Source organism: Cyprinodon tularosa, unplaced genomic scaffold, assembly GCF_016077235.1.
Source record: "Cyprinodon tularosa strain WSP-4 unplaced genomic scaffold, ASM1607723v1 ctg215, whole genome shotgun sequence".
NCBI lineage: Eukaryota > Metazoa > Chordata > Actinopteri > Cyprinodontiformes > Cyprinodontidae > Cyprinodon > Cyprinodon tularosa.
The window spans coordinates 820,211-845,461 of record NW_024038800.1 but is presented as its reverse complement, the minus strand read 5'-3'; the positions used below and the strand labels follow the sequence as shown (position 1 = coordinate 845,461).

Below are 25,251 nucleotides of genomic sequence, written 5' to 3'. Positions count from 1 at the left end.
GATTAGCCTTCATTTTCTACTCACCCCCATGCTGAACAACACTCTGGAGTACTTTTTTGATATCTCAAATGCATCTGGAGATCTGGGAGGCTTCTTGCTGTCTGCTGACATTCAAATAATGGAGGTCTATGGTGACCGAGACAGAAAGGTCCATAAAAGTCCACAAAAAACGTGTCAATATTCCTCCATACTGCTCGTCCAATGTATTCCAAGTGTCCTGAGTGGGTAGCATCCAGAATTTACTCGAAACGAAGTCATTTAGAATGTTTTTAGAGCATAAACAGTAGTGTATAGTATTTCCTGAAAGCGCGCACATGCGCGCTCACGACGCTACGGAAGCCGGCAGACCAAACCAGCGCATTCAGCTCGGCAAAGAACTCATGCTCTTCCTTAACACTGAAGTCCTCAGACATTTTTCTTTCGTTGTTTCTTTCTTTGCACAGGTAAACAGCACATTTCTTCTTCTACGCTTGCATTATTGGCGGAGCAGACGCTGAATGCGCACTTTCATCTGGTTTGGTCTGCCGGCTTCCGTAGCGTCGTGAGCGCGCATGTGCACGCTTTCAGGAAATCCTATACACTACTGTTTATGCTCTAAAAACATTCTAAATGACTTTGTTTCGAGTAAATTCTGGATGCTACCCACTCAGGACACTTGGAATACATTGGACGAGCAGTATGGAGGAATATTGACACGTTTTTTGTGGACTTTTATGGACCTTTCTGTCTCGGTCACCATAGACCTCCATTATTTGAATGTCAGCAGACAGCAAGAAGCCTCCCAGATCTCCAGATGCATTTGAGATATCAAAAAAGTACTCCAGAGTGTTGTTCAGCATGGGGGTGAGTAGAAAATGAAGGCTAATCATGTTTTGGGTGTACTATTCCTTTAAAACACATTTCTGTCAAAATAAGAAATCAAAGATGCAACAAAAACAGAAAGAAACAAAGTATAACAATAAATTAATACTGCAGTCTCAGAAGAGCCTTTTTTCTTGTCTCAATCACCAAACGGAGCGTTTCTCTAGCTGATGGTACTCAGACCCAACGTTATTACTTTATTGCAAACCACCAGCCAGCAAGTGATTCCCACTCCACCTGGAAGAAAACAAAAACAGCTCTGTGAGGATAAGCAGAGTTATCAGAACTTGACATGCTCCAACTGAGCATGGTCCAAAATATGAAGAATGTGTCAATATGTCCATCCAAACATTTCTTAAATGGGTTATATATGGTTAAACATTGAGTGGAATCCAATGTTGGGCTGTCATCATTTATCGTATCAACAGCTGCAGATGTTGATAGAAGTGTTCTTGTTAGTTAGGGTTAGGGTTAGAAGTTGTTACAAGTTAGTTCCTGGTTGACTAGACCATGTTGTCTGTTAAAATCTGCTCTATTTTGACTGATGTTAAACCGTTCATCTCTGCACAGTGCACGGTTATGCAATAGCATTCTTCAAGTCGACATATTTTCATTTTTAAAACTGAACAGAGTACATTTAGACTGATGCAGTGGCTTTTATTTTTCAGCTGTCCGATACGTTCTCCATTCACCGATACATTAGTGCATTTAGCAGCCATGCCTTGAGATTGAATGAGGTGAATTAATGTGCGCTCTCTCCATTTTGTGATCCACTGTTACGCTACGTTCAGACCGCTCATGCTAGAGGCAGCGGAAGCAGCTAGTTTACATGCAAAGTCAATGGCTTGCGCGCATCAAGGCGCAGCAAATTTCCTGCAGCGCGCTCTGAGTAGCAGGAGCACAATCTGAGCAGCTGAAGCAGTGCCTGGTGAGCTTATGAACATCTGACACACGCGACGCCCTGCAAAAGGCAGGGAGACAGACACAGCAATGCTGATGCAGATCGCCATGATCACTCCTCTGAAACAGGTTATTAATGCCTAAATTAACTTAAATGTTGAAAAAAAAAAATTTTTTTTAATACTTTTTACCCACTTATACCAGTAAATATAACAAAGCCACTCTCTGCCATTACTGGACTCGCTTCAGGAGCGTCAAAGCTGTTCTGACCTTTATATGAAAAATTAAAATGAAGCAGCAAAAGCTTTTTTGCAGCTTCCAGCGCTTGCCGTCTGAACGGAGCATTATTGTTTTGTTTGATTTATCAAAAGGTCCAACCTGTTAGCCATTTAGAACAGGCATCCCCAACCTCGGTCCTCGAGGCCCGCTGTCCTGCAGGTTTTAGAGGTTTCCTTGCTTCAGCACAGCTAAATTTTAATTGAAGGCTGATTAAGGCTTTTGGTCTACTGCAATCACATTAATCAGCTGTGCTAAAGCAGGGAAACCTCTAAAACCTGCAGGACAGCAGGCCTCGAGGACCAAAGTTGAGGATGCCTGGTTTAGACAACACTAAAATTCGATTCATAACAATAATAGTATCTTCTGTAGTCTCATACATTGATGGCTAACTCTAGATTATCCTGAAACAAATCAAGTAATAAGAATTGATTACATTTAAATATTTAGATATAGAGCAGCATTTAACACACAAAATAACCTATATATGCACATCATTAATATATGAGGATTGTGTCATACAGTATAAAAAAAGAAAAGCACACCACCTACCTGCCACTCCTGTTGGAAAAGCCACCAGTCGCTCCACAGGGGCAATCCATTTACTGGGAACAACGGTCACTGGATCAGAGTAGTACTTCCAGATCAGCGAGACCATCAGAGCAGCCTGTACACCGAAAGTAACGCACAGTAAAAATTAAAATCAGTTCCTTCTTCGCAGAGATTTACAGCTTATATTAGGGATTTATTGTATTTCTTATCTAATAAAGTCACCAGCTCGAGCTTTACAGTCATAATATAACTTAATATTGTATCTTTATTTGTAGTGTCCACCTACCTGGAGGATGTAAAAGACAATGTTCACAACCCATTTCATTTTGGCTTGTTGAGCCGTTCGCGACTGTACTGCAAACGTAAAAAAAAAAAAAAAAAAAATCAAAATAACATTCATTAAACCTGAGTAATAAAAACATTATGATTTAATCTAAGGCTGAAACAATCTATTAATCAAGATTAATTAATTATTAAATAGTCAACTAATTTTGTAATCGATTAATTGTTAACTGAAGTATAGAGACATTAAAACATGCCTTCAACTGACAGAGCAACACATTTAGCGCAGTAACTTTACCAACGTTGTAAAAAAATAATAATAATAAAACATTTACCATTTAAGATAGAAAAAAAACTTTTCATCTGTCAATATGCTCTTTCCAGAACTCCTCAAGTGGAAAATTTTTTGTTTCACCTAGTTTAATGTCATAAAAATTCTTCTTTAAAGAACCTTTGGCAATACGATTATTAATCGAAAAAATATTCAACTGATTAATAGATTAGCAAAATCATCATTAGTTGCAGCCTTAAATTAATCCAATCCTCTATAGAATTCATGTAACGTAGGTAAACAACTACAGGACAACAGGCACCTGTTGCTCCCAGCAACCACTTCATCAAACCTCCAGCCACTTCCTGCAGTTGCTGAACCCGCCAGTTGTTCTTCACGCAACAGCTGTGAAGAACTAAACACGCCCCCCTTTGTGTCACAGCAGTGCCGTTTAAATAAACTTGCTCCCCATGTTTTAAAATGGGGGGAAAAAAGACTGTAAACGTTTAATTGTACAGATGCAAAATGATTAGTGAGCCCTGAAGGGTTTTATATGTTGTCAACAAAGAGTTATTCTTTTTTAGATATAGCAACAAAATTTTATATGTTACCGATGGAAAAAATTATATATATTTTTTTTATAAAACTAATAAATATCCCAATAAGTGTGCCATTTACTGTATATTAAGCTCACTGACCCAATCAAAATTTAAAAGACGGGAAGTTTTATCTGTTCTTCTTTGCTAAACAACATAAACTCAGTTTTTTTTCGAGCGTATACAAAAAGAAAATAAGAAAATATGTTGTCAGCAAATCGTTACAACCTAAACTACACTGATACTAATAACATACAGTAGGTGAGATGTTCCTCTTGCATTATTGAGAGGTGTCATTTCAACTTACCATGTGTTTTAAGCTTATCTGTAGTCTTGTTAATTTTGCGCTCAAGCCTGGCATATCTTGCAAACTCATCCATCATACTGATGGACGATTGCTCCTTCTTCATCTGCTGGATTTCAGTCCTCATCTCACTCTCCTGCTCAGCCTCCTTCTGCACCATCTTGGACAGCTATAAGGGAAACATAAACAGGATTGCTGAGCAAACAAAGCATCTGAATGTTACTGTAGGGGGAATCATTTCAGAACAGAGAAATGATTCTGAAACTTATTGTAACCAAAACCACTTCAGTACATGCAAAACTTGTTCAAGTACTGAAACTTTGACTTTTATGACGTCACTAAAGGTTTGAATACAGGGTGAGAAAGTGAGAGGTAAATCATTAACTCTAGCCTCAAAATCCAATATGGCTGCAGTTATAAACATTTCAAAGCAAATGACTTTATCTCACAGAACAATAAAGCTACTCTCACATGGTATCATCAAAACCTGTGAAAAAATGTATGCAAAAAGAGAAAGATTGAACAAATTCATTTGTTTTAAAATATTGGATACTACCAGGAAATGTTTTACCAAAGATTTGATGAATGATCCTCTTTTTTTCTACGCTCAGAGTAAATGTCAGCTGATTCCCTTTACACAGTTTTATTTTATATTCAGACCCTTGTTACCTTAAACATTTTTATTCCTATTAAAACCGGCAGCAGTAATTTCTCTGCCTTGAACCCAAGGATGTTCAATTTGCATTTTTTTTAAGTAAAACATTAAAGAAGAATTCTAAAAATATACATTTCCTTAATGTGCCTTTTATTTTGATTGAATTTCCTGAAGTTTTTATTGAAAAAAACGTCTTTAAAAGCAGACAAGTCACTTAATCTAAAAAAGAAAAGTAAAAAAAAAAAAGAGTAAAAAGAAAGAATAAAAAACATATTCAGGTTAATCAAACAGTGTCTTTAAAGAAACAATTTAGCAATCAATCCTAGCAGTGCTATAAACAGAAAAAAATTATATAACCATAGATGTCCTGGGTAAGTCTATGTTATTAATATTTTTTAAACTGTGACCTGCCAAAATAAATAAAGAGCTGTTAAAGGGGATGACCATAGCAGCCACAGACTTGGTGTTGACTAGAGTTGAAAAGCTTTGATTACTAGCTCAGACTAGCTGTTCAGCCGGATGTGCTTCTTTAAGTTTTGACTTTGTAAAACAGGTGGAAGGCCTACCGCAAAAAATTTGCTGATACAAGATTTTCTCTGAGTAGAAGCTGCAGTGGGGAGCTCATGTATCCACAGCGGTATCTAGTCAGAAAACTGTGGATTTCTGGGTTTTTAAAGTCTAGATTCTACCGTCTTCATTAAGGGTTTCAGAAAATTAACTTGGATAACTTAAAAACATATTTTTCGTGCGTCGCTATGTCAAATTGCATCTTCATAAACAAATTAAAAACAGAAAAACAATAAAAATTCACAAAAAGCTATAAGAAAATGTTCAATGTTCTCCCGTTACTTCAGTTCTAAGAATTAATATAAAGCAAAGAATAAACTAACTTTATGTTAGATTATGTACACATAGTAATGGATTTAGCTTTCAGAATATCTTTACCAAGACTGTCCCATAAACTGACTCCATATACAGAAAGACAACACCGCAATCTTTCAGTTCTAACCTTGGTTTTACAAAAACCAAAGTAATTAAATTATAATAAGTTTGCCTTTTTTAAAATATCTTTTGAAAATTACAGAAATTTCAAGAAACTAATCAAATAAATAGTCAAATGTTTTCTAATTCAGTTCACTACAATTATTTTTATTGCCCTTTTTTTGCAATATAAAGACAGGCACTCTATGTTTTCCCCCATATTACTATGCAAAAGGTCAGATATGGAACAACCAAAGAATTATATAATAGATTTAGTTCCTTTCTGCTCAATGATTCTTTTACTTAATATTACGGCAGTTATTTTATCCATTTATACTTCAAACTATTAATATGCAACTTCCAGGAAATATTTTCAACAAAGAACTTAACTTCACGAAGTAGGTCAAGCCTGGTTCCAGTATTTATACCATTATTACCAAATAACATTAATTATGATGTATCAAGATTAAGACATAAATTATTTACATTAAACCACAGCTTCATCTTTGTTTTAGTTCTATTTGAAAAACTTTTTAACATGATATATACCGTCTCCAGCATAAGAAAGTTGTATCATATGCATATAAGAAACATTTTAAAAGTTTTGAAACATAATCAATATCATTAATATGTTAATTTATCAATTTAGACCCACAGCTGATCCCTGAGGTACTCCACATGTTATATTATTAACATTATTCTCTTATTTAAAGAACCCGAGATCCAGCTCAGCGCTACCCCTATAAAAACATATTTACCCAGTTTTTGATGCATGCATTTACTATAACCCATTTCACGATTTTAAATAAATGTATCGTATATGACCAGCTAGCTAACTCAGATGCTTAACAGTTAGCTTACTAAATCTTTGTACTGGGTAAAGCCTACGTTTATCAGGTGTGTGCTGTAACCTGATCTGGCTGAGGGTAAAAGATAAAAAAAAAAGGGGGGGGGGGGGGGGGGGACGCGCGCCAGCTGTTGTTGGGTTTTGTTTAGCATGAGAGGCTAACAGTGCTAGCTTTTGGAAAAGGCTAAGCTAGGCCATGCTAACAGTGGTTAGCTTAGCACTTGGCTTGAGAGCCATTACAAGATTAAATAAGCAATTCCGGAGCTTCATTTACGTTTTAGATAGTTCGCATGTGCAATACAGAACCTCTTACTTACAAAAGTGGAAATGGTAGGCAGGAGTATTTTCATTAGATTGCAAAGAAACACGGAGCCCAGTACCAGGAACCAGGCACAGCCCGCCGCCATCTTTTTTCCCCCAGTGTTACTCCCACAACCAAACAGCACAGTTACAGGTGGAGATGCTGCTCCTTATATAAAAAGGATGTTTTACAAAATAAGAAACCAAAAAAAAGTGCAAATTACTAAAATAACGCCACATATTTTCAATTGGAAGTAGTTTATTTGCACGTGCATGTTTTGATGCAGGGTTCAGAATATAATTTAATGACGGGCCTTTATGTTATCTAATCTTTTTTTTTTTTTTTTATATACAGTACACACCCTTTGTGCGGTTCCCCTGGTTAAACAGTGATAGTTGATTGGCACGCCATCCTGCCCACACAGGTAAAGATGTTGTGTTTCAAAAATATGCTGCCTTAAACTTAAAGCCAATCAGTGGGAACACTGGGCGGAGATTCGCTCTTCCTGCCGGGTTGGTAGGACGAGGAATAAAATACAGAAGGAGCGAGGGAACCAATCCGGTTCGAGCCTGTTCTGGTACCGGTTGGACCTTAAATTACCGCTAACACACTTTCTTGGAGGTTTAGGTCCGAGCTGTTCGTCTGACCCACATAATCCAGATTAAAATATTCTGGCTACTGTCTCTGAAAAAAAAAAAAACGATGGGAAGAAAAAAGGTAAGCTTAAATAATAATTATACTTTATTTAACCGTAAACATTTTAAATATAATGTTAATTGTGTGGTAGTTTTGGTTGCAGTCCACGTTAGATGTGCTCAGTCTGGGTTGTCGTGTTCACACGTGGAAGTGGCGCCTTTCCCCCCTGTTTTTCTACAGCTAATAAGTTTTATATATAAATACCCTTACAGCAATGCAAGCATTAACAGGTTTCTAAACTATTTTGCAAACTCAAACAATGTTTGCGTTAAACAAAGGCGCTGGAAGCCTACAGGTTCAGGGCTTCCAGGAATTCCTGGGTCGTGTAACCGTCGGCATTTTTAGCTTCGTCTTTATCTTGTTCGCGTTAAATAATCCCAACAATGGCCGCTCTTTTTCTTTTTTTAACAAGTCTGCATTGTTGGGATTTTAACCTTTGACGGAGCTCGCTGGTAAAATGGTGCTTTTCGCTCCTGAGACGCTCAGCTTTAGGATAATCATGGCAGCCAATGTGGCCCAAAAAACAACAGCGACACATCTGGCCGACTCAAGAGGAAACAATACAGTGGCGAAAATGGTTTTTAATCTACCTAAAATAAATCTTTAGGTCGGCAGGGTTCGCTTAATGTTGCACCCAAACCGTCTTTTTTCACATATCCTACAGATTGCATAAGTTCTTGATCATACAGAGGGAGGGAGGGAGGCAGAGGTGCCCATCCCCCTTTCCATCACACACACCCACTTTGGCCCACTCTTGAATGGTTGTTGTTCGATGCTTGTTAATTTTTCTTCCCCCTCTCTCTCTGACTTTCACAGGCAACATCTGATGCAGATGCAGCTGCAGAGGTGAGTGTTTTATAAAAGCAACAGCAAACAGTGCTGCAGAAGTGCTGGCAAGGGAATTTCTATTGTTTTTCTTACTTTTTGGAATTCAATTAAAGGGTTCAAATCATGCATTTGAATGTACGTGGTGGTAAGGATTTCTTTTGCTGTTATTCGGATGTTTTTATGAATTGGACTGCAAAGGGTGAAATGACTGTCCTTGCAGGCCAGTAAAAAATGCACAAAAAGAACAGCCTGAGGGGCAAAGCATTTAAAAGCTCCCCTACTGACTGATTTATTGAGTTTAAAGGATGAAAAAAAAATATGTTTTACCATGCCACTGAAAATTGTCTGCATGATTGTGTATACGGTAAATCTTTAACCTCTACTACAAGTGTAAGTCATGGTTAATACCTAATGTTTCATTTGTGGGTATGATACATGCTTGCGGGCTTCTAAAGAACCTTCTGACCCCCCCCCTCCCGACTCATCAGTGATTTAATTAACTCTGAATCTCTGTTTTCTTTTAGCCAAGACGGAAGTCTCAAAGGTTGTCAGAGGTGAGATTCACAAACTGGTTGGGGAATGAAATTCACTCTGTATGCTGTACAGTGCATTTTTGTCTCATGTTAAATTTCCTGTTTGTTGCAGAAAGAGACGCAGGAAAAGCCAAAACCAGAGAAGACTAAGGTACGACGCACAACTTCCCAATGCTGGTCATGATTAAAATGCCACAGAGACCCTCCAAAAACCCACACTGCTCTCTCAATAATGTACTTTCATTAACAATAGTTTTTACTTCCATAGGCCTTGCACTTTTTTATGTTTCATGTGGATTTGACACAATATGTTAAAACTAACTAGCTAAGTAGTGGAAAATGTTTTTAATGATGCAAATCTAAAGATTAATTTTGTCATTTTGTGTACACAAGTGTATACACAAAGAAATTTCATTAATAACGACTCTACACGGGTTTTTTTTTTTTTTAGTGCGGCTTTGAAAACAGTAAAAAAATACATAAAAATAATAATATAAACATGAGTGTAATTTTCAGTTATTTGTTTTCTTTATATATAAAATACAATAAAAGCAATTTTACACAACATTCAGCAGTCTAATGGAAGAAACTTATGGAATCTGCTGGACCTGCATCTCAGTTGTATTTACACAATTTTAAAGAGTCCCCTTTGAACAAAGTCTAGTAAAACTAATCTCAATCAGACATCATATATTTAAAGTAAACATAGAGCACTTTTTAGTGGTTGTAAGAATACATTAGCTTCAAACCTGTTGAATTATGTTGCTCGACTGCCTTCAGAGAGCATCGGAAGTGGATGATCTGTGTTGCTAGTATGCATCCAGGATATGGAAGAAATTGCTCTTATTAGATTAAACCACAATTAAAACATTCATGTCTGTGTCCAAAGGGCTTTTTGTGCAAGGGGACCTGTATATCTCAACATTAATTAAACTAGTGAATGATGTGGCGGCGGCATCATGCTGCTTTCAGCTGAAATGGAGAAGTCAGCTCATGCTTAAAGGTTTTTCAGGAATTTTTACGAATAAATTTTTTTGTAGTTATCCCAAAATTACACTCGTTAAACTGCAAGCTGTGCCAGGAATATACTGCCGTTATAATCACAGAGCATTTTCGCTGCCTACGCATGCGCACAATTCTGCTCTGTCCTGTTTTTTGCCTAACGATCAGTGTCGTTAAGTCTGTTGTTGTTGTTTTTTTGGTAAACTTTATGTGAATTCATGCATTATCAAATTTAATATTAGGAATATCAAACATTAGTTCTATTTAGTTATTTTGGGAATTTGTACATAACAATTGAGTATTAAATACACCAAAATCAGCTACAAAATAGCTTCTCTAAACTCACTCTAAGTATGGGAACAGTGCAACTTTCAGGGTGTCAAACAACAAAATGTACGTTAACCAGTTTTAAAAATCGTGCGATTAAGTCATGTTAGTCTGACTTCTGTTTAATGACAGGCTTTTATTGTAGGATTCGCGCACCGCAGTGGAGCGATGTGGATATGGTATAAATTCAGGTTAACATTATTCTTTGACCTGTTAGTCTGCCTTTAAAATATCCACCTTCGCTCCATTTATTATCCTAAATCAGATGCACTTGTTTGAGGTCATTAGCGGCATAAAGAAAAAAATCATATCTTTCTGGGGCTTTTTTTCTTCTTTTTCTTCTCATAGTAGACATGCACCCATCATGACCATTTCAGACCACTCCATGATTTTCAAGTGGGAGAATTTGCAAAGTAGCAGGATGTTCAAATACTTATTTTCCTCACTGTATATATAATAGATACGGAGCCCCTAAAGGGACATGGAGGGGAGAAAATAACTTTTGCGAGATCCTGCAATACTTTTGCGAGATCTCTCAAAAGTTTATTTTTTCCCTCCATGTCCCTTTAGGGGCTCCGTAGATAGAGATGTAGAAAGAATTCCACCACTGTCAAAGTCGAAGCTTTCTGCACTGAACTCTCCACAGAAAAGTTAGACCAGGATGTGGATAATAACATTTTGTTCTGCAATTTAAAAAATATCAAATTCCCTTGTTCCTGTAACACAACAATGTTAGGCCCTAAATGCATCGCTCACTTCTAGTGGGTCTTATCAAAGCTCTTTAGTGTGTCTACAACTTGCTGGAAGTTGTTCAATATGTTGGTCCCTTTTGATTGTCCCAGTGGAAGTAGCGGTCCCAGTAACCTAATGGCAACCTTCACTAAAGCTGTTTGATTGAAGAATGTCTCATTTATAATGTTTCAATATCATAATGATTTGCATTGATGATCATTGCAGGCCCCTCCGAAGACCAAAAAAGTGAAGGAGGAAACAAAGGCCAAGGCAGAGGAGAAGAAAGAAGAAGCCCAGGCAGAGAAAGAAACTCCTGCAGAAAATGGAGAGGCCAAAGCTGAGGAGGTATGTTACCACTGGGACCTAAAAGGTTCACTCTGCTCCTTTTTTCCTGATGTATAAGGAACAAACTCCTTAACATGTTAATTAATCTACAGGCTCCTGCAGCAGAGGATCAGACGGATGAAGACAAGCCTGAAGAGGAGGAGAAAGCATCGGAGTAGAGGAGTCGGTTCCATGTTCAGTTTCCTGTCTGTTATGTTGTAAAATGCAGAGAATATTTTTTATCACTATTTTCTTAAGACTGCATTGTTTTTAAGGATGCGGTTGCATTTTTAAAATACTTTCCAGAGCTTTTGTGAAGGGATCGGTTTTTTGTCGTCGTGGATTTGGTTTTTAAGGCATCATGCATGTTTCGGGAGCACAAGAGTTTGTTTTAGGGGGACCCTATCATTGTTGCTCTTCTGGATTCTAAATAATGCTGCAGGTGGGAAAATGACCTGGAAGTTAAATCATTACTTCATCTGAACTTTGGTGCTCAGCTTTCACTTCTGTGTGTATGTTTTCGTTCATGACAAGCATGTTTGTTTGTTTTTTCCTCTGGTACTTTTGAAAAGCAGTAGTGCAGAATGTTGATACATATTTGGTAGTTTATCCTGTTGGGATGTGGGGATTTTCTCTTTCAGATACCTTTATGGTTAAACATGGTATAAAATGCCTATTAAAAGTTTTTCTGTAAAGAATCTATCTCTAATCATTTTGTGTGGTATGAAATTTGATCAAGAAAATTTCAGTCAACACTAATCAAACTTTCTCTAGCTAGCATCTAAAACATTTCTTGTTTTTGCACTTGAAATGGTTAATTTACCTTTTTTGTCTTGTGTACCCCTTTGGGAGTTTTCTTGCCACGACTTTCCCTCTCAGTCAAAATTACTGATTGTCCAAAAGTGGAACTTATAATAACTGATAAAAACAAGAACTATATTACCAAATCTTTTATTCTAAGCATTGATTCTTAGGAATTTTTTTCCTTCTCTCGAATAAAAAAAAATTAGCTTGGAAGTTAGTAAGGAATAAAAAAAAATACATAAAATCCTATTATAAACCTGTATTAAAATATATATGGTACTCCTCTCCTTGAAAGAAGGAACCTGTGGCTATCAGATTTACTGAACAAATAATTGACAGACTAATCGATTAGTAAAATAATTGGTTCTAGCTCTGGTCTTGACATAAAGTATGGATGTTCCTCCATCGTAACAGAAAGATGAAGATGGGATTATCTACAGTTTTTTTTTTGTTTTGGTTTTAACTCTTGACAACCAAGAAATCATTTCCCAAAACAGAAAAAACAAGGCTGACAAGTTGGCTTTTCTACTAAAAAATACCATCACAAGATGGCATCTCCCATTGTGTGCACCAGCCTTCTGAACCACTACATCTAAGCTTTTTTTTTATATCATGTGATTAGACTTTCACAGAATATGTATTAATGAAAGCGATACTATATATTGGCTAATAAAAATGGCAGATTTGTTACACTGTCCCTTTAAAAATATTTTATTGGGATGCTTTTATTTACTAAAAAAAAACTTACTGCAAATCTGAAGTTTTGTTTACAATTAAGCACTGGTTATTAAGTAAACTGGACTAATAGTTGATTGAGCTGGATGAAAACTGAAAATTAAAATAATCCTATGGGATGAAATTAGAATTACACTGACCTGAAATGAACTACACTGATCTAACTCTTAATTTACTTAATTTTTTTTATTTTAAGATGCGCTTGCATTGGCTTTTGGGCATTTAGTACCTAAACCCAGCTAAAACTGGGGAAACAATTCTACTTTTGGACAGTTTGCAGGAAAAATCAGTTAATTTTATCTATATAGTACAATTCACAGCAAATTACTCTTCATATGAATCCAGTGTTATGCAAAAACAACTTTTTTTTTATTATTATTTTACTTTGTTTCAGTAATTTTATATAAAAAAAACTGGTTAGGGAAAATTATTAGTTTGGCCAATTAAACTTATTGTGATACCAGCAGAGGTGTTAAGTAAGAAAGTACAAATACTTTGTTACCTTAAGTAGAATTTTTGGCTATCTGTGCTTTACTTGAGTAATTCTTTTTTAGATTAACTCTTTACTTCTAATCTTTACTTTTTTTTTATTTTATTTTTTTTTTTGCTGTTATCTATACTTTCCACTCCTTACAATTTAAAATTAGACCCCTTAGTTTTGTTTGCATTTAAGCTAATTTTTATTATGGCCAGTTGGTATTATTGACAAAAACCTAAAAAACAATCAAAATAATTTGTTTGATCCAGACAATTTCTTTGTAACCTGTAATTTGCCACAAACCAAAATAAATAGTTTTTCTAGATGAGGTAAAGTTAAATTTGACACTGTGACCATTAGTTTATAAAACTAAGAAAATGAATTAATTAATAGGAAGTAATCATCTGGAATTGTGGAACAAGGTTTCTTTAATAGGGTAGAACATCAACCGGTATATGGTTGACAATGAAAAAATGGTCTAGAAATAAGTACAAATTCAGGCAAGATGGATCCTGTAACTCTTCAGCCTTCATCCAGACTCTGAAATGTTCATTTCTAAATTGAACAAATCTAATCTTACCCTAAAAATATAACTTTTGACCAATAGGACAAAAATGTAAAAAGTGCTCATCCTTTCTTGGATTAAAATGGCTTATTATAAACTTTCTGATTGTTACATCCCATGTCCTGTTTGAGGATGCTCTGGCTTCACCATGACAAGTGCTGTCCGAATAGTGCTGGCGTTAAGGAAGGAGGTAAAGGAGCATATTCGCTTCCTATCGTAGTTCCTTCAGCATAGTGCAGGACTTACCGGTCATACACGTAGATAAGAGGCTTCAGGCCATCTCCTTCTTCACTATATTTGTATAATTTGCATTTATTCTAGCTGTTTTCAGAAGGCTGTCGTTTCAGACTTCACTAGCATGATCAGAGTGTGTTTCCTTCATATAGTGAGGTGAGTTACAAGTTAAAAGGCTGAACAGAATTGATAAAATAGTTTGTAGCTGCTTCTCTACAAATTATAGTTCTTACTGTTTACCTCATGAAAGGGCCTAGAGCAGGGGTTACCAGCATAATGCCTGCAGGGTCAAGGGGCCCTCAAGGACAACATGGGGGCCCCTCAGAGTCTTCTGAAAATAGAACAACTCGCCAGTTGGCAGTTTGAAATTTTATTTTATTTCTGTTCAAAATGACAATGTCTAAAAAAAATTAGAGAGAGGGGAGTGTTGGCCTAGTTGTTAGAGCAGTGCGGTTGTGCTCTGAGAAGAAGGTTGTAGGTACTCGGTTCAATCCCCATAGGCTCCACCCTGGGTTCCTGAGCAAGGCACTTTACCCCACACTGCTCCCCAGGCAGCGCACAATGGCAGCCCCCTGCACCCCAAGGTGATGGGTTAAATGCAGAGTTCATTTCATTGCTCTGTACTTGTGACAGTGTAATGACAATAAAAGCTGGGGAGAAAAAAAAGATGCTTATAATGTATGAAGTTTAGGGGTGCGCTCACCTTCGCATCATATGGGTCAGTATTTGTAGCCCCTTCCAAGACTCAGTACCCTTGAAGTGGCCCTCAGCCTAAAAAGGTTGGTGACCCCTGGGCTAGAGGTTACAATTAGTCAATTTTGGAGAGTTCACTTTACAGTCCTCTTATCACTGGGACCAGTTATAATTTAATATAAAAATGATATAATATTTGAACTGACTTCCTGAAATGTATGAGCTTGTAATTCACCAAAAACATTTATAAAAATATTACATTTGGGTCTGTGATTGAAAAAAAAAATAGCTTTCAACAATTATTTATTAATTAAATTTGAAATAAAATAAATAAAGTTACAATTATTTAAATCGAGTCTTGCAGGTTAACTTTAACCAGTAAACGTAGAAAGTTGACAGATTTAGATCAAATGAGATGGCATCCATTACCGATGACGTCACATACAGAACTAACGACCTTGCAACTAGACCGGCGGAGGGCGCAGCACACACAGCTTTCTGATTATGTAGAAATAAAAAAAAAATGTGCGTTGTTAGTTAGATACATATAGATGCACAGTCGAATACAGTTTCATATTTGTACATCGGTGCACTACTATTGTGGCTACAGCTCCCAAGCTAACGTGCGGCGGTGTCTTTTGTTGCCGGAGTGCTCCTCCCTCCCTGCCCCCCCTTTCCTGTGTTACTCCGCCGTGGCGGAAGTAAGTTGTACAGCCAAGGCCTCATCCTTCCAATGGCGACTGCAAACAGGCTGAACAGAAAGCGGGAGCAACCGTGGAGGGGGGTCAGCGACGTGTAACCGAAATTAAATAAATATATCAGAAATTTCTTTAGCCATAAAGTTGGTCTGAAGATTGTTCAACCTCTCCAAATAACGGCCTTTTCCATGGCCAAAAGTCGGAACATTTCGCTCCTTGAGTCGGGTAAGCCGCACAAGTAAATAGCCTGATTTACATCAGCATCACTAGTGCTAATTGGTTCTCAGAGTGATTTCCTGGCCACTAATGTACTCACTGTTCCTTTTTTAGAGCTATATTACTTGATTTCTCGTTTTCTAACAACGGGTCCGTGTCGGAGAGCGGCTGAGGTGAGCTGGCACGCTTTGACTGGCACACTTTGTTGGATCACGACATAGTTGATGAGCTATTTGGATAATAGCTAATAGGCATCCTGATCTGAACTGCATTTTAATTCCCCCCCAGGTCCTAGCGAGTGAGCTTGAGGAATATCAGGTCTGTATTCTGGTTATCTCCTCGCTAGGTAACGGCTAACTAGCTGCCTCGCTGTAGGCTGACTGCTTTTAAACTTGCTGAACTCTCTGGACTTTTTAATACCCCGTTCCTCCTACTCATTTGACATCACCCACTTTTGTAGTGGACGTGTACCTGCTTCAATCTTTACAGTTAGCCCGCTTTAACGATATTTTATTATAATTTTTTTTCCACAGCTCCTACCCGGGAGATTGGACTGGCTGGGAAACGAACATCCCAGAACATACGAAGATGTGGTAAGATGTGATTTAATGGTCTTAAGTTCATTGCCGATGCTTGTTATTGTCTTGTGGGGGGGGAGTCGGAGTTAGCTGCACGCGCTGTTCTTGTTTACGGTCTTTGTTCTGTTTCCTTCTGGATCACTGATATAGATCTTTAACTTTTTATCAACTATAAATAATAAACCCCTTCAAATAAATAGACCTTTTATCGTCAAGTTTTTAAAAACACATTCGGATGGAATTTATTTATTTATTTTGCCACCAGCTGTCGTATTGCAGTTTAGGGTGGGTTGTTCGGTTTGTCTGTTTGCTGAGAAAGCTCTCTCGGCCAATCAGAAGCCAAGTTTCTTTGTCTCTGCGTTATTTTGCTTGTGAGGTGCGCTGTGATTGGTCCTTTGAAATAGACAATTTGCATACAAACCCCGCCTTAAAGAGTAAGGGGGTGAGAAACACATGAAAATGTTACTGAATTTAAATAAACGCTGGGAGCATACTAAACGTTAGAAATTTTGAATTAATTTATTTTATTTACAACACAGAAAATGTTTTTTTTTAGATCAACACTAACAAGAATCTTAACATGAAGACTTACAGACAGCATTGCTTTTCAACATTATGAAAAATGGAATTATCTCACTTATTTGATTTCCTTTTGAGATCATCAAAGTATTAAATTGATTGATGCTGGCTTTATGCCTAACATGGAGGAAGTGCTTGAGAGACTCTTTAAAAGAACTTACTTGAAAAAAATCACCCAAGTCCTTTAACCTTTTGGCATATAAACTGAATTTTCTCCATTATAATATTACTAAGAGGGTATTTGAACTTATTTTGAGCTGTCTATTTTAGACTTGTACTGGATGGAATGTTTTGCCTGCAAAGGTGCATTTGTTATCAATTGGTACTATAGAAATAAATAGAGCTCGAGTTCTGAGGCACAGATTTAACTGTTCTAACTCGCAAACAAGTGTCCCCATAACTTTAGGTTGTTAAAGCCATTTGAGCTAAATACAGCTATTGCTAACTGAAATAGTTACAGCTCAGAAAAAGGGGCAGCAATGTTGGCTCTAAGTTACGCGCTCGCTCAGTTCCACACTGCTCTCAGCGCACAACAAAATCTATGCAGCGCAAAAAATAAACATAAACTGTAAATCAGTTAGACCCATAACATTCCTTCTGTATCATTTTGAATCTGTGTATTCATTTGTCTTCCAACTTAAAATCAAAAACAGAAATCTGAATTTTATTGCATAATATATAGAGGAAAAAACACACACATATATGTATATATTATAAATGAATACGTTCATCTTATTTGTATTTCATTTTAGGAAAGCTCTTATAGCACCTCGTCTTTGACTGCTGTCACTCTTCAATGCCAGTTTCATATATCACTATCAAATCTGTATCATTATTAATACCGTACCTTTAAGAGTTGCATTTGGATGAATATGTTTAATAAAATGTCAGTGTCCTTTACAAACAATTCAGCAAATGTCCTTATTCAGTGTATCAAAGAGCTACAGGCGCATAAATAAATAATCTAACAGGAAGAATAATATGTGGCAACCAATTTATCAGTCCAAGCTTCAAGAACAATAAAAACCCACTGGTTTGTAACAACCTTCCTATCTAACATGCACACAGTGTTAGATGCACCCATTTGTGTGATTCTGTGTGTCAATCAGCAGATTCTCAGATTTGCTTGTTGAATATGTTTTTGGGAAGAAGATTTAGGCTGCATTCACACTGCAGGCCTTGATGCTCAATTCCATTTTCTTTTTTTTTTTTTTTTGCGTTGCCGTTCACATTTTCAAATATATGCGACTTGTATGTGATCTCCTGTGTGAACTGCAGTCATACAACGCATGTGTCCCGCATGCGCAGTAGAGGACGCAATGACATCACAGGCCAGCGTGCTCTGTGTTTACGGGAGTAAACATGGATGGTAGTGCCTTAACCAGAAAAACACAATCTTTTCAAGATGGTTAAACATAAATACTGCTCTCCGCATCATCGTCCGCCATGGTTGTTGTTTTTCTTACCCCCTTCTTCATAGCAAGACCCAGAATAGTGACATTTGTCGGGTATTAATGGCTTTCAGGTCGGATGAATGCGACCTGGTCGTTCAAACGCAGGTCACATTTGAAAAGATCAGTTTTGTAACGGATTCAGGACCAAATAACCAAGTAGCCTGGGTCGTATTGGAACAAATCGGATCTGTGTTGTTCAGACTGCCATGAAAAGATCAGACACAGGTCGCATATGGGCCAAAAAATCAGATTTGGGTCACTTCAGGCTGCAGTGTGAACGTAGACTTAGTTAAGTGAATCCTATCAAAACATTGTCTAGAAAGCTCTTTAAATGGAATTGTTGGACAACCATTGGAGAAGTGAGAAGGGCAGATGTCAAAAATGGATACAATTTAAGTCAGACTTGTTCATATTCTGGTGGCATTTATTAGTCTTTATTTATTTATGGATATTAATCAATAAATGGTTATACTGTTACATAACTTGTTGGTAGCAACTCTATACAACCATGTAACAGACAGTTACAGGAATTCATACTGTATCGCAACCTTTAGCACAAATTTCATTGTAAAAACATGAATTTTTAAATGTGAACAAAATTATGTCTGGAAGGTAAAACGTCTCATTGCATTACGAGATGGACCTGGCCAGAGCCGGACTCTTACATGTAGCATACTACACATTTCATGGCGTTTTGTTTTTTTGATTTAAAGTGGACCAAATCTCTTGATTTTCAAATCACAGCCCTGGCTTTGTTGCCCTGACAGGTTGCTGCCAACAGACATGTTGCACCAGACCATTTGCTACAGATATGTAAGCAAATTGGACCAATCTTGGACAAAGAGGTGCCATCATGTGTCCCGGGTGTGCACTCCCTCCTGGGGTCTGGAAAACAGTCCATGCTTCGAACTGCAAAAGGTACAGTCTTTAAGTATTTTTATAGTCAGAAATATGAGCTGGGCTTTTGTTACCTTAGTTTGCACGAGGAGCTCAATTGGTTTGCATGAAACATTTATTCAAATGAAAAGGTGGTTCAGACGTTTTGTTTTGTTTTTTTTCTTCCATCTTTGTTTTTTTTCTGGACCGACACGTCTGTTGGGCTCATTTATATGGCAGTTAGAAGCACTTTATGATTTCTGTGTTTCTGGTTTTCAGATTGCGACAGTGTGCAGCTCAAAGCTTCGTCATATGCAGCCCTTCATCGGGGCAGACCACCAGAGAGGCCTTTGAACCAGAAGCAACCTCTACACCAGGGTAGGTCCCTGTATTATTTTTTTTTTTATATGCTTGAATATTTATTTACTTTTTTTGTAATTCTTAATGATTGCTTTTATTTGTGGAAGTTTTTGCTGCCCTTGTGGTTAGAGCAGTGTGCTGGTGTTTTAAGAAGGTTACAATTACCTGGTGCGATCCCCACAGCCTCCCCTCTGGGTTCCTGAGCAAAACACTTGGCCCCTGATTTCTCCCAAGGTGCCACAGAATGTCAGCCAACTGCTCACAAGGCGATGGGTCAAAATGCAGAGAACGAAATTCCCCATTGTGGGACAGTAAAGGGATTTACATTACATTTTCTTTTTTTCAGTTTTGCATCAGAAGCCTCATTAGTAATTTTCTGGCTGAGGAGTGGTGTTGGTCCTAGTTTGACATCAAAATGGTTTTGAACATCCTTGTGGAACTACTGATGTTACAGTTTTCCTGTTTCATTGTTTATTGAGGGACCTTTTATGATGCAGGGTCACATCGATTCTTGTCCAACCTGTTTCTAGCAGTGCTTCCTCTGAAATCTCACCTGTGTGTGAAAAGCAATGCACATATTTGTCTCTAGGGTATTTGGGCTGGTTTCTATAGCTATGAAGTTACCAATAAACAGGTTGAGTGTACTCTCTGCACCATCAACTTACCTGTAAACAACCTACATTTGGTTGCCTCTTAAGTGAATGTTTCAGCATTATTAAAAGCCTTTTTAATTAAAAAGTTTGATTATGAAGTAAAATGACAGTTCCTAGGGAACATGGGTGGTTATGAATGAAAATTGTACATTTATTGGACAGACTGGTTTGGTTAAACACATGGAAACTGGGGCAAAATATCCTAACAGAAGCCTCTTAGTTTGAGAATGCTATATTTGTGTGGATATACACAGAATCTTGTTTATTTTGTTGGAGCTTGTAGGTACAATATATTACTTTCAGGTGTAAAGCCACTGATGTTTGCTGTTTTACTACAATGTTCTCTTGCATTAAGAAGACCTGCTGTCCATGAAATCTGTTCAGTAGTTTCCCACAGCAGCAGATGCAAACTAGATATATTAAATGCCGAACTGGCAGGACTTTTCTCAACTTCTTTTTGTGAAGACTTTCCAAAAGAGTGACCAACCTTCTTTGTATTAAAATATGTTTCAGCTCTTTTCTTAAGTGTGTTTTTGTGTGTTTTTTCTAATCTCTGCATTCTGGCATGTTTTTTTATCTTTACCAGTGAAGGTACATCGAGGGAGGGAGCTGACCGGAGTGCAGTGCTTCAGCTCCATCAGTCCTGTCAGCACCTATGAGCACATGCGTCTGCATAGGCGAATCTTGGGGCATCTGTCTGCAGTGTACTGTATCGCATTTGATCGCACCGGTCTCAGGATCTTTACAGTAAGATGGCACCGCTCGGCACATGTCACACTGGAAACGTATAATGGGGCCAGAATTTATCATTTAAGAGGGATGTCCCAATCAGGAGTATGTTTTTCTGTCTCAGTCAAGAGGGAATGGTCATTTGACTTTAAGAGTCCCAACCTCATAATGCAGTGAATATAACTGCTACTGATATGCCAGAAAACTTGGGAGATGCTTCTGCCTTTTTTGCCAATTTGTTGTCCCAGCTGGAGTTCCTGATTGTATCTGACTCCATATCTTCAGCAGTTTACTGAGGTTTATTCTCTGTTTTGATACAACTTATTGATGATTTAATTCTTTCTATTTAAATATCCTAATAGGTTTGAATGTGTTTTACTTTAAACATAATAACATTTATTTTGTTTTGGCTGTTCTCTATGTAGCTAAACACAAACGGAAAGCTTTTAGTCTATTATAACAGGAGTCAACTGTTAAAGGGGTGATAGAATGATTCTATAGGGTATTTGGTGCTGGTCCTTAAGGTCTCTGAATAGGATGTGTAAGATTGGTTGGGCTGAAAATGGCAATTTGCTGTTCTGTGAGCCCCAAAGCAAGCCTGGTTAAAAGCCCTAGACAGGGTTTCTATCTTTAATGGTATGCTCATAAATATTTAGATGAGCTGTGCACTGATTGGTTGGTTTACAACAAGCAAAGCTGCTGAGCAAAGATGCATCATAGCAACAAGCACTCACTCACTGAAACATCAAATTGTTGATATGGTAGGGTGACCCGATGTCCTCCTTTTTCCCGGATGTGTCCTACATTTCATACCTATAAAAATGTCTGGGAGGAATTTCAAGATTCGTCCAGGATTTTGGTCGAGTACAGTGCCCCCCTACCGCCGCAGACAACCGACCCGTACTGTGCCCCATACATACAAGCTTAATCATTCTTCACCTTCACTAGACGTGGACATACTTTAGTATATTCTGCTGTAAAATGAGTCTTATATTTTTGTTTTTTTACTGGAGGATTTAAAGGAATACTACACCCAAAACATGATTAGCCTTCATTTTCTACTCACCCCCATGCTGAACAACACTCTAGAGTACTTTTTTGATATCTCAAATGCATCTGGAGATCTGGGAGGCTTCTTGCTGTCTGCTGACATTCAAATAATGGAGGTCTATGGTGACCGAGACAGAAAGGTCCATAAAAGTCCACAAAAAACGTGTCAATATTCCTCCATACTGCTCTTCCAATGTATTGCAAGTGTCCTGAGTGGGTAGCATCCAGAATTTACTCGAAACGAAGTCATTTAGAATGTTTTTAGAGCATAAACAGTAGTGTATAGGATTTCCTGAAAGCGCGCACATGCACGCTCACGACGCTACGGAAGCCGGCAGACCAAACCAGCGCATTCAGCTCGGCAAAGAACTCATGCTCTTCCTCAACACTGAAGTCCTCAGACATTTTTCTTTCGTTGTTTCTTTCTTTTCACAGGTAAACAGCACATTTCTTCTTCTACGCTTGCATTATTGGCAGAGCAGACGCTGAATGCGCACTTTCATGTGGCTTGGTCTGCCGGCTTCCGTAGCGTCGTGAGCGTGCATGTGCGCGCTTTCAGGAAATCCTATACACTACTGTTTATGCTCTAAAAACATTCTAAATGACTTCGTTTCGAGTAAATTCTGGATGCTACCCACTCAGGACACTTGGAATACATTGGACGAGCAGTATGGAGGAATATTGACACGTTGTTTGTGGACTTTTATGGACCTTTCTGTCTCGGTCACCATAGACCTCCATTATTTGAATGTCAGCAGACAGCAAGAAGCCTCCCAGATCTCCAGATGCATTTGAGATATCAAAAAAGTACTCCAGGGTGTTGTTCAGCATTGGGGTGAGTAGAAAATGAAGGCTAATCATGTTTTGGGTGTACTATTCCTTTAACCTATTTGACAAGATGCACAGGTTTGAGTGGTAACTAGGTGACTGTAAGAGAGTAAACCGAAACTTATTGGCTTATTTTTCTGACTAATCCAATCTGACAACCAGTCGTCTGGAACGCTCGTTAAACAGAGCATTGCTTTGGGCAGATATGCTGCACAGGTTTCACAAGCATCCTCCTCCCCACACCCCGCTCTCTCTTGTTGTGCCTGCAAAATTGCAGTAGTTCTAATCTGCATATCGTGCACAAATTATTGTATTGCCTTCATGCTGTCGCTCGCCTTACAAAAACACCACCTCGCATAGTCTAAAATCTGGGATAATTTATCCGACCCGCCGGCATCAGTGAAAAACTATATCAAGGATACTCCTGGAACTTCGGGGAGACTGGGGATGTCCGGTCTGCTCATGGCTCTCTGCTGAGGTCTGGTCCAGTCAGGGGCCCAGCAGTCCATACTTCATTACGCCCCCAACCTAACAATCTAACAAATATAAACCCAGGCAGTTCCACGTTAACAGCTGTCTCAGATATTGACCATTTCCTCAGGACATCTCTTGTAGATATGTTGTGATGTGCTGCTGTAATCTGTTTCTATCTGATCCACCCTACAGTGTGTCCTAAAACAAAGATAACTTCTTTTTTTAAGGGTTCAGATGATTGTTTGGTGAAGATTTGGTCTTCATTTGATGGAAGGCTTCACTCGACGTTGAGAGGACACTCTGCAGAAATCACAGACTTGGCGGTCAATTATGAAAACACACTAATTGCTGCAGGAAGCTGTGACAAGACCATCCGTGTGTGGTGCCTTCGAACCTGCGCCCCTGTTGCTGTGCTACAGGGACACAGCGGATCCATTACCTCCCTTCAGGTAAAGAAATCTGTTCCAGTTAAACACAACTCCTATTCATCAATGTAGGACTTTCTCCTGTTGTAAGGATTAAAAAAAAGGGGGGGGGGGGTTATGTTTGTCTAAACTTTTATAATATGAAGTTGAAGTTTTTGAAAGCTAGAGAAGTATTTCCTAGTATTGCCTCTTTGGGTGGAAACTCTACAAGTTCGCCTAATGGACGTAGTGGTGCCTCAGCAGAGAATGGGGTTAGTCTTTAAAGCTGGTGAAGAACAAGGCGAAATGGGTCAGAACCTTTTTATAAGTACAGAACACCCCATGATAATTCAGAGTAAGTTGGGTCAGTGGGGATTGGTTTTTGGAGTCTTTGAAATCACTTTCTTCCTAATGACATCCAAGGGCCTAACACTGATAGATTTTAGTATCTATTTCTTTTATCTATTCTTTTGTATGTTTGTACTTTTTCGATACAAATTTAGTTCAGAAAAATTCAGCATAATTAATCACTATATCAACGTATATAAAAGACTCCCAACACACATTTCTGTTATTCATATCAAATATTTTGAGTCACCGTTTTTTTCCATCTTTGTCAGAGATGTGGAGCCTGATCAGTGCACGCTGGGCTCTCTGGTTGCAAGCTTTCCTTCTTTCGATGCTGTTCCCAAATGCTTAAAAATCAGCCAAACCTTCACTCATTGGCCTGACTTGTGTTCTAAGGCAGAGGGGTCAATGGTTGCAGTTTCACCAAGTTGACAGTTTATTTATGAATTCTGTTCAGTTGGTCATTTGCTAAAGAATTTTTCGCTCACTGTGCATCTATTAGCAGCACTGAATGTTCTCCTGCAGCACTGCTGCAGTTAACCTGCCTAAACAATTAGTTTCTTTTTTTTTTCTTTTCTTTCCCCCCACTGGGTCAGGGGATGTATACACCCTTATTAGAGGGCGAAAGAGTAGAAGGTCGTTCTGCTAAAGAAAAGACACTGTTAATAATACATTTTAAAGGCACCTTTCTGGCCACTCAAGGTCACAGTACAAAGGATTTTCTTCCTTGTTTCATTGTAAAAGATTACAACATTTATCTGTGATCTTTGTCCAAAAATCCTCACCACATGTTACTCAACAGCCCAGGTAAACTTAATCTAGATTTAAATGTATCTTCATGTATTATAAACTGGTTCTAAAGCAGGTAACTTGAGAACCAGTTTTGTTTTGTCCCCCCAGCTTTCACTTCCACTATGATCTGAAATAAGTACATAAGTACTTCACATGCTACACAAGTGAAAGAAGCCTTTTTGTTGGTGTGCTTTTGAGCTCTGTAAATGTTTTTAGGAGGTGGCTGAGTGAGATTGTTGCCACTTTTTTTTATTTATTTAACCCCCCCCTATCCAATATCGAATAAGTGGCTATTGTAGTTGAATTTTCCACCTGTTCAAATAGTAAACAGGCTTTTTTCATCATATCCCCATTCAGGTATAAAATAAAACTCAGACACTTCTTTACTAAACCTCTACCAAGCCATCCTGCCCTCTGCCATCTCTGCAGCTCCGC

At 38.0% G+C, this 25,251-nt stretch overlaps 3 protein-coding genes across 4 annotated transcripts in view; 2 read left to right on the top strand and 1 right to left on the bottom strand.

The window, feature by feature from the left end:
- Positions 1 to 894: 894 nt before the first annotated feature.
- On the bottom strand, positions 895 to 6,986 carry get1 (guided entry of tail-anchored proteins factor 1). The gene is made up of 5 exons (XM_038285813.1): positions 6,843 to 6,986; positions 4,046 to 4,211; positions 2,876 to 2,943; positions 2,590 to 2,704; positions 895 to 1,098 (listed from the first exon to the last, which is right to left on the bottom strand). Exons 1-5 carry the CDS (start codon positions 6,930 to 6,932, stop codon positions 1,025 to 1,027), a joined length of 513 nt encoding a protein of 170 aa, XP_038141741.1. The 5' UTR covers positions 6,933 to 6,986; the 3' UTR covers positions 895 to 1,024.
- Positions 6,987 to 7,373: 387 nt separating this feature from the next.
- On the top strand, positions 7,374 to 11,963 carry LOC119784005 (non-histone chromosomal protein HMG-14A-like). Its single transcript, XM_038285814.1, has 6 exons — positions 7,374 to 7,543; positions 8,339 to 8,368; positions 8,875 to 8,904; positions 8,996 to 9,034; positions 11,170 to 11,289; positions 11,382 to 11,963. The coding sequence occupies exons 1-6, from the start codon at positions 7,529 to 7,531 to the stop codon at positions 11,445 to 11,447; spliced, it is 300 nt and encodes a 99-aa protein (XP_038141742.1). The 5' UTR covers positions 7,374 to 7,528; the 3' UTR covers positions 11,448 to 11,963.
- Positions 11,964 to 15,364: 3,401 nt separating this feature from the next.
- brwd1 (bromodomain and WD repeat domain containing 1) overlaps positions 15,365 to 25,251 on the top strand; it is a 33,342-nt gene continuing 23,455 nt past the window's right edge. The window contains exons 1-8 of one of the 2 annotated variants that reach the window (XM_038285842.1): positions 15,365 to 15,700; positions 15,806 to 15,864; positions 15,980 to 16,009; positions 16,225 to 16,284; positions 19,070 to 19,220; positions 19,458 to 19,556; positions 20,778 to 20,938; positions 23,500 to 23,721. In XM_038285842.1, coding sequence (XP_038141770.1) covers positions 15,664 to 15,700; positions 15,806 to 15,864; positions 15,980 to 16,009; positions 16,225 to 16,284; positions 19,070 to 19,220; positions 19,458 to 19,556; positions 20,778 to 20,938; positions 23,500 to 23,721 — 819 coding nt within the window. In that variant the 5' untranslated portion in view covers positions 15,365 to 15,663. The remainder of the gene's footprint in view (positions 15,701 to 15,805; positions 15,865 to 15,979; positions 16,010 to 16,224; positions 16,285 to 19,069; positions 19,221 to 19,457; positions 19,557 to 20,777; positions 20,939 to 23,499; positions 23,722 to 25,251) is intronic. The other variant, XM_038285841.1, reaches the window with a different exon arrangement.